The following is an 11,494-nucleotide window of genomic DNA, read 5'->3' as shown; positions in this document are numbered from 1 at the left end:
ACACACACACACACACACACACACACACACACACACACACAAAAAGAAAAAAAGAGTAGCCTTGAATTAACACAATTTCTAATACAGATCTTGTAGATGTTTCGGATTTTTCTTTAAAAAACCCTCCATTATAGAATGCAACCCACCAACAAAGGGAGCATCCACATTGCACTGTTACCAGGAACAGGCTTTCATGCTCCTGACATATTACTGTCCACTAGTCTCAACATAATGTAAGAAATTATAATTGGAAATTTTCATTGCCTTGTAAAGAACAAATGCATTCACCAAGAACTCAAAACTAACAGATCTTTCCTTTTTAATGACTAACCAAAGTATATTCAGGTGAAAGCTTTGTTGCCTTTTATGTTGAGAATATAAAGTAAAGGTAGATTTTTTTCCCCCTCAAATTTCCAAGTGCAATGCAAATGTGAATAGATTACTAGTTAGGTAGTAATTTACAGATAAATAGAACAATTAAAGAACAATTTAAATATTATAAATAAATGCAGAAATACAGTCAACACTCTTTTTGCATATTGCAGCTCGGCCACACTAATGTGATATTATCATAAAAGTAGCTGTTGTCTGTGGTTTCAGCTTGATATAGTTGGTTTGATCATTAGCTGGCATACAAAGGTCAATGTGACCCAATGCAACCAGCCATGACACCGCGAGTGGCTTGGAAACAGAGTCTGCTCCTGATATAGCAGCAGATGCCGTGTGCTCGGTCATAAATCGCGGATATTGCGGTTGGTGTCAACTGGCGGCGGTGTCACACTGAATTGTGTTTCTGTTTCTGACTGGAAATGCTGCTTTGTTGTGCCCCTCTTTCATCATCTACTTAGATTTGTTTTCCGTTTCCAGCTGTCACACCAACTCCCCATATTCTCTTCATTTGCTCATTTTTTGATTCTGTCTTCAGTTACTTAATTTACTTACCATCTAACTCTCTGGCATCAATCACACACCCTTTTGTATTTAGAAATTTGACATGTTTTCACTATTTCGACCTTTGCTGTGTTTATTTCCCTTTTCATTATTTTATTTCAAGTGTGTAGGAGGCAGGCAGCAGAGAAATCGAGAGTTTCACACCCATCTGTGCATCAGTTCAACCGGTCCTGAAACCATCTAACCACTTGGGAGAATTTCACACACACAAACCAAGTGGGCCGTGAGACGTGACAGAACATCCTGCTCATGCAGTGAAGCGCTTTGCTCTGTCAGACTTAAAAAAACAACAGGTAAACCAAAAGAGGATGTGCTGCGTCTTGAACAGAAAGTACAGAAAGGAAAGCGAGCGAGGAATGAACAGACAAACAAGGAGTGTTTTCGACCAAAGTCATGTCTTGTTCCCAGCACAAGGGAAGTGGTTGGGGTGCTTAGCAGATACTGTACTTGCAATGTACAAAACAGCTATTTTTAAACTTACCAGAACTCCAGATTTTCAAACAATGCTCCCTTTGTATGATGGAGATACAACATGGGCGAAAAGGACAAATCTAGAAACGCTACTGTAAATCTTCTACTGACTGTATTTTATAGATGTTTTGACTTAAGTGATCTTGTTAAACGCAGAGTGAGTTCCTTCTGCTCACCAATTGTCTCCATCAGCAGCTGAATGCAGATTGTGTTGTTTGCCAGAGCTGGACCTACAGCCGGGTGTATGCACATATTCGCCAGCACCCTGACCAGCTTCACCAGCACGTCCTCATCCACCTGCACACTCCCTGGAGGGGCCTGAGGCTCGCTGGGGGAAAGCGGGCCTTTCTGTGGGGGTGTGTGTGGTGAGTTGTCTCTGCGCTGGTAGGTGTCGTACAGCTGTAGGAGTGTGTCCATGCAGGCCTCGCACTGAAAGAGCTGCTGCCGAGCCTCTTCGCTTTTGGCTGTGAGGTTCCCGAGGGTGAAAAGAAGGCGCACAACAAGGTCCTGTGGGAGAGCGGAGGAGAGCACTGTAGTAATCGATTCACGTGTTTTACTCTATTAAAAATGTGTCTGAAAGGCAAAAATGTGTTGGAAAAAGGTTCTTAATGGCTTCAAACATGAACTGATCCACTTTTTCTCTTGTAAATGCAGTATGCAGATAGTATAGGACATGTATTTTGAGCATGTTTGTTGTAGTTCCTTTATTCATATTTATCACATGAATGTATATTTTAGGAAGGAAACTATATATTAATCTGCCAATTATTTTCTTAAATTAATCAATATATTAGTTCATCTGTAAGACTTCAGAAAATAGCAAATAATGCCCAGTACAATTTCCCACAGCTGAAGACAAATGTCTTGTTTTGTCTGATCAACAGACCAAAATCCAAAGATCACAGAGTACGGTCTAGACCTGCTCTTTTATGAAAAGCGCAATGAGATAACTGTTGTTGTAATTTGACGCTATAAAAAAAGAAATTAATTGAAAATCAAATTGAATAGAATATTTAGAGTATATTTGAATAAAATTAAAGATCTCCCTAAAGAGAAAGATATTGTTTCTGACGAGAAAATTTAAAACAGTCAACATCAGATCCTATGAAATTTTATTTACAGTTTGAAGATCAAGAGCTACTTCACCTGCAGCACAGTCAGTGAACCTGTCCTGTCAAGTAGAATATTGTTGGTGTCATTCATTTCCCCTGGAGAGATCATAACTGAGACATGTTTGAGTGTAACTACGCCCTGTTTTTAATGAGTTATCACACTCTTACAGAAAAAAAAGGTGAGAAATGACACCCAGCGCGTCACCCTTGTATCCCAACTCTACTTAGTAAATACCATGTGCTAAGAACATGCTATTTTCTCATAGAAACGTGCAGTGACATTGGTATGTGGACAGGACGGGCCGTCCTAGCACCAGGAGCTCATTACATGTTTTACTGTCCAGTGTGTGTCTCTTTGTATTTGTAGGTGTGGGTGTGTTTATTCCCAGTGAGATTTAGAACACATGTCAATCATGTCTGATTGCCAAAGTACCACCCTTTTCTTTTCCTCCTACTCTTCTTGTCTATCGCTCCCTTTCACCTCTGTATCCCCTCTACTGTAGTATCTACTCAAGCTCACATCATTACTTCTTTTTCCTTCCCTCCCTACCTCTGCCCCTTTCCTTGATTCACTTAGCCCCTCCTGGGATGATTAAATGTCCAAACACACACGAGAAAGAGAGACGAACGCTATGTACAGATGGACACAATGTCCCGCAAATGTGCTTGGACTTGAGTTACATAAACAACTTGCTATGAGGGTAAACATGCTGCGAGGATTACATCATGAACACTTGAAAAGCTTGTCTTCCCTTCTTTCTAATACACACAGACTCAAGTGCGTGCGTGCGTGAGCACGCACACACACACACGCACACACGCACACACGCACACACACACATACACACACACACAAGACTTGTGGACTCACCTGTTTTTGGTGATGTTTGCTCAGCAGTTCTAAAAATAGTTGGTAGCAGTCGGGGGTCTGGGCCAGAGCGAGGCGGCACTCCGAGTAAGAGGAGAGTTTACTGAGGGAGAGAGAGGACAACAAATACCACTGACACCGACTAGTCCACTCACTGACTGCTCTGCTATGCTGACTAAATATGGAGATATTAAATCACACTACTAATAAATAAGCAGCTCGGGCTGCGATCTACCTTTTCATGCTTTCATTCTTTTTGGGATGTATTAGAAAAACACTAAATGTTTTATTTTGTGCTGATGAGAGACCTGGAGCAAAAAACTAAAGATAGGGCCTCAGAGCATCCTTCGAGTCATTGCACTCTGTTTGGTGGAGGTATTGCGATCAGATGTTATTGAGCCTGTAGTACGTGGTCTGCTGTCAGAGTAGGGTCGCCAAGAACATTCCAGACTCCGGTGACTTTGGTGCCCCAAGCCCTGTGTCTGGTTTTACACTGAATCTTTCTTCCATGTAGGCCTTCACATTTGAACTCATTTGTGCATTCAAAACTTTATACTGATAAGGCTTAGAACTACTCAATACAGCAACTGATAAAACCGAAATCAGCTGTGTCACTACCTTGAATATTCCTTTGGAAGGAAGAAATTATTCTCATGGAAGTGCGTGTGTGATACCTATATATTCTGGAAATGTTGGTGCAGATGTCCAGGTCTTTGCAGTGATGACGAAGCACCAGACAGAGTTCTGACAGCACAGAGAAGGAGATGAAGAGTGGGCGGGAATCTGGGTGATCTGCAAGGTTCCTCAAAGTTGCTGTCAGCTACAGGGGCCAGAGGTCAGACCGAGAGAAAGAGAGATTGTTTAGCAAGAAAAAAACCATAACAGTTTTCCTACTGTTTCTTCAGTCAGGAACACTCTCGTCATAGATTCAACCATTTATAGCAACAATTGGAAATACAGTTATGCTTGACGCTGATGGCTCTGCTCTTCATAATGCTCTCTGGATCAGCCATGCAGTATGCTAGGCTGAAATAGGGAGCACCATGCAGAAACCCCCCTGGGTAAAAAAAAAAGTGAGCCAAAAGAAAGACACTGAAAACCATTTTAAACTTTCAGTTATGTTAGGACTCTGAACTAGGAAGGAGGAGGCTGGGGTGGTGGAGTAAAGTAGCGTCAGTGTAGCAGGGATCAGTGATGAGGGAGTCACATTTAAAAGACCGCCTTGATGTGAGAATTGCTGCGATTGGTGTGTGTTTGTTAGGAATGACAATTCAATCAGTGGGCGTATGACTTCTGTGTCCTGCATGAACAAACGCTAAGCTTAATTAGGGATTTTATATTTAGGCCAGTATTGCGTGTCAGTGCCATTACGGCTTGCACACATATGCTCATTACGGCTGACTGCTGGCCTGTACAGGACGCCATACAGCAGAGCAACCGGAAACTATTCTGAAAGGACATAAATCATTCTATCACAAGAAGGAAACAGTAATTTCCAACACATGGCAGCATTGAAAGTTCTGGAAAGTCATCGTCTACTGATTTCCCTCCTCTAACAGCATAATAAGTTGTGTTGGAAGTCAAACGAAGCGGTGGCTCAAGATGTTTACTACGGCCAACCTATGTGGTTAGCAGCAATCATTTTCAGAAGAGTGAAGCAGGGTATGTTTTAGACTGAGCAGAGAACATTCTGCTCTGGGAGCAGCTTATATTATGTCAGGTTATATCAGCCAACAAACACATAGAAGAATATTTACCAATGTGTTCCTTTATGTTGATTTAGTACAACTTTTTAACTCACATAGCAAAACTGTTGTGAATTTATGTGTATTGTTTTGTAAGCAGGAGTGGATGCTTCAGGTTTCCACCTGAGTTATGATACAAAAGCTATTTGTCTAAAATGATTGGTGTACATCAAATATATAAGGATTTCTTCAAAGCATTTTAAAAAATTCAAAATGTTTCCCGCAGTGTTAAGTCTAACACACCTGAACAAGGATGTGCCCTGCTATAGTGAAGTTGGTGTCCTCTGCTGTGCAGAGCCTCTGAATTAGTTTCTGAGCCACACCAACACAGTTCTTGTCCAGCAGAAGTCTGAGGAGTGCACTGTTTCCTGAGAGAAATTTCAAAGTCCCAACACAGTACAGTAGAGCTTCCCCAGATGAAGATACATCCTCGTTGGTTAAAACATCCAGAACAGAGCCTAGACACAAGAAAAATTTAGCGTTAGCATCAAAACTGTGCAAACTGAGTTGTTCCAGACAGATTAAAAATCACTCTAGGCCAGCTGAGAACATTACGCCCATGGAGCAGTTCATACACCAGACATAAACATTTAACATTTTTGTCCAATAGTGGGAAAATCTACATGAGACAACAAACACATAATGAAGAATATTTAACATTGTTTCCCCTTATAGTGACATATTGACACACATATTGAAAAACACTTATTCTTTACTCACATATATTTTAGAATTTAGGACTTGGTACAGAATAGAAAATCTAGATCATTGTGACTTAGTATAGAATAGAATAGTGTTCACCTAGGATAGAGTTGTTCTGAAAGAGGATGTCGTTGCTTTCACTGCGGCTGATTTGGAAGATGAGCTTACAGATGTTAAGCAGGTTGTTTCCACTGACACACAGCTGGAGAGAAAAATGCAAACAACTTTTGTATTACTGTCAAATGCCCAGGTGCCCTGGATGCCCTTGTCATAATAACTCAGTGGCAGACATGCTGACATCCACACACCCGCACAGACACACACACGACTCACAGCGAGGCAGAGCTTGGCAATGTGCAGGTTAAGCTGGGCAGAGTTGAGGTCAATGAGGCGGAACAGTGTTCGAAGTATCCCTGACCTCCTCTTACAGCGTCGGCCGAGCATGTCTGCTTCTGCTAAGGTGCCATGAAGACCGTCACACAAGTCACACAGACTGTCCAGTGAGCCCTCAGAGCTGCCTGGCATCACAGGTAAACAGATATTGCAAAAGAAAGTATGTCAAATTCTGGGGCAGCATGTCAAATAATCACAGGGAAAGCAAACATCCCAAAATAAAAACACCCACTTGTGTGTGTTGGCAAGTGTGTCTCCATATAAATACTCTACTGCATGGTGTACATTTATTATTTGCATGAAGAACTTGAGGTCAAATCCTGGACATCAATGATGCATTGATCAGCTGTAAAATAACATTCCCTTTCCTTCTCTAAGAAGCAGCTTTGAGGTCAAATGCAGGAGAACAATTATGCAACAGGCAGCTACAATCTTGGCGCAGAGGAAGAGAAAGGGTGGAGTCTTTCCTTGTTTTTGAGGTAAAATAAATGTTTTCCCTGCATAAATAAAAGAGTTTGGCCATTTCTAAAAAAGGTTGGCTGCAGTCTCACACTCCACACGCCACACACACTTCAATGTCCCACTGAATCTGAAAGGTGTTTTATGCATGAGCCAGAAGGCACTTGGTACAATAAATATTTAATATTTATCTTTCAAATGAATTTTCCATTAAATTGAGTGTTAAAATATTTACAGCCATAGATTTCCTTTCATGGCTGCCAGACTGCAGTTTCAGGGTAAGAAAATTGCATTGATGCGAAATATAACACAATTTTGTTTGCTTTTATTCAGTGGTTGAAATGACATGCATTTTCATTTTGCAAGACTTAATGGATGACTATCTGCTAAAAACCTGCTGGTTGAAAATGAAATGTAATAAGGAAATAAGGCATTGCTGAGACAAAAAAAGACCAGAATCACTGCACCCGCGTTACATTTTACAGAGACATTCTTCAACCCAAATGGAAAAAAAACATAATATTGAAAAGTGATATTGTGAGTGAATTTGGTGACAGAAACTATATTCTTATAGTAGAAGGAATTAATCTGATTAGGACTACTGCATGTCCCATGTTTGCGCTTGTTAGTGTTTCCTTATTGCATTACCCACACTACCTGCAGCCATGCTCTCTAGTTGTTGGAGAAGAGGAACAATCATATTATTCCACACCAATGACTCTGCATCCTCCTCTGTGCTCTTGGTGTTGTCTTCATTCCCAAGCTCTGAAATGTGAGGGCAGACTTGCAGTTAGCCACATCCAAACACAGACAGTGAAATTCAACAGCAAGCATGGTTCACAAGTTCACTGTCTTATAATAAGACAGCAGGAAGTTTAATGTGTGAAGATGAAAGGTCACCATCCACAGTTATACGTCCTCTGATTTCAGTTTCTGTGTTGAAATAGACTGTGTGTGTGCATTTGATTGTGTGCATTTGTAATGGAAACACGTGTGCATGCATGTTTTTGCATGCAAATGTCTGCAGTCTCTCCCACATCATGCACTTTTTTTGCTCAACATTTGCATACCCACTTGCTTGGTGTGATGCAGGAAACGGTGGTTTCCTAAACCAACAGATCTCTCAGCTATTGGCTGGCTGCCTATCATTAGGCCCTTAGCAACAACACCCCAATCAAAGTTTGACACTTAAATAGGGGTGTGTCTTTGTTGCTAGTGAAACAACATATCTGGTCTCAAGTCATATTATATTTATATTATATTTAGGCATACTTGGGTTGATTCTGAAAGATGTTTGGCTTTAGACATCAAATATGTTACCTTTAAAGTAAAATCAGTGAATGGTTGAGTAGTATGTTAGGAAAAGTTGCCACTACATTGCTATTTTACATGCAGCACAAAATGTACAATCCATGTTAAATGTGTTTAAAAAAAAAAAAAGATTAAAAGAGGTTTATTTAGTATATCTGGACAAACCTGTTTTCCATCCTGCTCTGCCCTCTGTGAGTCTAACGCCTGAGTCAACACCAGGCTGCATTATTCTACAGTTGGCACACACAAAAAAACACAAAAATACAAAGAGTCTAGTTACATCAGATTTTGGAGATGAGACATATGTACTGACTTATTTAGTTTAATTTAATTGACATTTGAAGTTTTGGCTCATTTAGGCATGAAACTAATAAAAAAAGGGTGACTAGTGTCAAAGAGTTTTACATCTCAATTAAAGTTGCTGACTTTATATTTTGTCAACTTGGCCACAGGCGCATTTTCCTCAAGTTCCACTAGGTGTCCTTGTTGCAGCAGAGGTAGAGATTTGTGTGCCAGTGCTGATATCTGTAGAGTGTGTCTATGTACATTTGCTCAAATACAGTACAGATACATGTGTGTGTCTGTCTATCTGTTTGTGCGTTACTGCTTGTAAGTTTGTGAGTGCGTGAGAATCTTTTGTGCCTGTGCAATGGAGTGTGCCGTTGTGCATCGCAAACTGCAATCCTCAACAGACAGGAACTAAGATCTTAGTTTTGTGGGCAGTCTGGTTAAAGCTGTTCATGCTTTGTCACTGTGAGCTGTCTCCACAGACTTACCGCCTCTGTGCAGTAACCGTAAAGTGATCCCAAAAACACACCCCTCTTGTCATGCTATGCTATGTGTTGTGGCTTGCCCTCTGCATGTCACCATCAAGACTGCACTACTCCACTCACACACAAAGAGAATGACTCAATGCAACAATAAGTTCTGAAGGTAGTGTGTCTTATCACTAATTACTATGTGACTATGAGAAAATAACTTAATAAATAGAGATGAACACAAGCAGCATGGCGAGTCATCCAAATCACTGCTACAACTGCAAGATTTACATAATAAATCCCACACAAAAGAGTGATTCACTTTACAGAAACACAACATAATATAGAAAGGCGTAATCATTCCTATCAAAAACAGATTATTATGTTATCAGGAATTTTGAAAGTTCTCCAGCGACATTAGTAATAAAGGCTGACTCTCAGCTTGTTGACCTTTTACACTCAAGTGAGCCTTGTTTCACGGTGTTGCTGACAGGTATGAGACAGAAAATGCATTTAGCTATTGTAAATGTCTCCTTTTCATTCCACTGGAGCATCACCAAATGATATTGCTTGATAACATCAGCATTAACATACAGTATGCAGGTGTGACTAAAGAGTGCACTTGCGGCCAGGTTAGCTCAGTTGGTAGAGCTGGCGCCAATACATAGAGGTTTACTCCTCAACAGCTGCGGGTTCGACCCCTTTTGTGTTTTCATCTGTCCTGCGAAAATAAAGGCCTAAAAATGTCCCAAAAATCATCTTAGAATAAAAAAAGAGTGCTCTTTCACTTTGATGGCGATGAAGACAGGACATCCGAAGCAGAGAGTGATGGCCGAGGCATGTTGCAGTGAATGTATGAGGGGGGGCTTTTGGCTCTGTAGGATAGGATTAAGAGCCTGATAATAAGGCCTCTTTGTGTGATACTGCATTCTCTGAGACATGACCTCATCCCTGTCTTAGGCCTGGCCAGTGCACTGCAGTCACAACACACGCTGCTGCCAGCCTTGCCCAGATGGGCACCCAAATCTAATAGAGAGCCATTTGGAGCTATAAAGCTCTGGCTTATTGAAGAAAAAGAACCTAGTGGATGTCTAATCTCCCCTATCTTTATATCTCATCCAACTCATCATATTAATATGTCATGCTGTGTCTATTTCCACTTGCAGTCAGTGTACTCCTGGCTTGACTATCTCTGTGATTTTCACTTTGTTTGTCTCTGTCTAATGCACCTTTTATGTAGTTCATTGCAACACTAAAGGAGATGGCTTTAAAAACTCTGACCTAACATCAATCACGGAGTCTTTAATCTCATCCTCTTGAATCTTAGATCAATCACAGTCTCATCTCTTGGGACTTCTCTTTGTCAGCAACAAGTTACACAAACATTGCATACTAACTTGGCTTTTAAGGGAGGAGGTGAGGAGGTTGTGCTGCGGGCGATAGCCCAGATTTCCTGTAAAAGTGTTTTATGGTCAGTCCCCACTCTACAGCCCCAGCTGCCCCACCCAATCCATAGGCGGATGGATTATAAAGACAGCCCCCGACCTCACGCTCAGAATTATGCCCCTCGTGCAGACACACAGCTGATGAGGTCGGCAGAAAAAAAGCAGAGCTTTTAGCCTTTCTGCAGTGTTAAGTTGTAAAACCTGACACATGATAGTAAAGACAGATAGAAGCAGTTCCATTGGGAATGAAACTGTATTTCACTGTGACCAAGAAATAGTGTACAGTAAAATATATGAGGGTTTAAATTAGGGTGGAGTGACTTAAGTTGAAAAATGTGTTCTATCTATAAGTTAGTGACAACACTGCTGGTCTAACTGAGTGCATACTGTATGTTCAGCTGTCAGTGATAGTAGCTAACTGAAAGTAGCTGAAAACACTAGTAATTTACCCTGGATTTAAGTTTGTCTGATCTAAAGTCCCTGTGCAATATAAAACACACGTCAATCAATTAGAGAGCAATAGTAGTTGTCAGGCTGGGGTTTTAATTTTTGTTAACATTTGGATCGTGGGTTAGACATAGCGCACAACACAAACACTTACAATAATATCAGCCTTACTAAGGTATTTCCTGTTACAGATTTCTCTTTCCAAAGGTCTGGATAAGTTATGGACTAAAATAGGAACAAAAACACTTTAGAAACTCTGTAAATTCGACAAACTAGGGCAATGCAAAGAGAGAGGCAAGAAAGTGAGTAAAGTGAGTAATAATGGTAGGCACAATCAACTTTATCTTGTAATGACTACCACTGCAACCTTTGTGTGCCTATAAATCTTTAAGTCATTGTCATACTGTCACATTGGCCAAAAAGGGGGAGCAAGAGAGGGCGGGGGGGCAGACAAGAGAAAAGGACAGATTTTGCAAGTCAAACAGAGGGCTAAAAAGCGTACCTTTCACTTGCTGTTCTGCATCGGCCAGTTTTAAGGGGACCACTGCGAACCTCAGTGTGGTCAGTGCTGGGGAGTCGTTTAGCTGACGGCTGCTTTTGTCCCCGGCCTGGATTTAAGTGCTCTTTCACTAAACCCATACAAAGGATGTGGCATAAAGTTAGTTACAGGTTGCTGCTATATGCTGCAGTAACATTTCTACTTGCATCACTAGCAAGTATATGCACATGTATTCAGGTCAAGGATTTCCAAATTCAGTTAATGCTTTTGAACATCATCTTTTTTAGTGCCACAAATAGTAAGACAAGGTTTGAGAGAGAGAGAGAGAGAGAG

At 40.9% G+C, this 11,494-nt stretch overlaps 1 protein-coding gene across 1 annotated transcript in view; it reads right to left on the bottom strand.

Annotated features, from left to right (window-relative positions):
- Positions 1–11,494, bottom strand: part of armc2 (armadillo repeat containing 2) — a 19,866-nt gene that overhangs the window by 4,384 nt on the left and 3,988 nt on the right. The window contains 9 exon segments of the mRNA XM_032543014.1: positions 1,599–1,929; positions 3,406–3,505; positions 4,077–4,222; positions 5,391–5,605; positions 5,949–6,051; positions 6,183–6,367; positions 7,359–7,466; positions 8,178–8,242; positions 11,165–11,291. Coding sequence (XP_032398905.1) covers positions 1,599–1,929; positions 3,406–3,505; positions 4,077–4,222; positions 5,391–5,605; positions 5,949–6,051; positions 6,183–6,367; positions 7,359–7,466; positions 8,178–8,242; positions 11,165–11,291 — 1,380 coding nt within the window.

The sequence above is a fragment of the Etheostoma spectabile genome, chromosome 18, assembly GCF_008692095.1.
Source record: "Etheostoma spectabile isolate EspeVRDwgs_2016 chromosome 18, UIUC_Espe_1.0, whole genome shotgun sequence".
NCBI lineage: Eukaryota > Metazoa > Chordata > Actinopteri > Perciformes > Percidae > Etheostoma > Etheostoma spectabile.
Note: the sequence above shows the minus strand (reverse complement) of the source record. Positions and strands in the feature narration are given on the sequence as shown.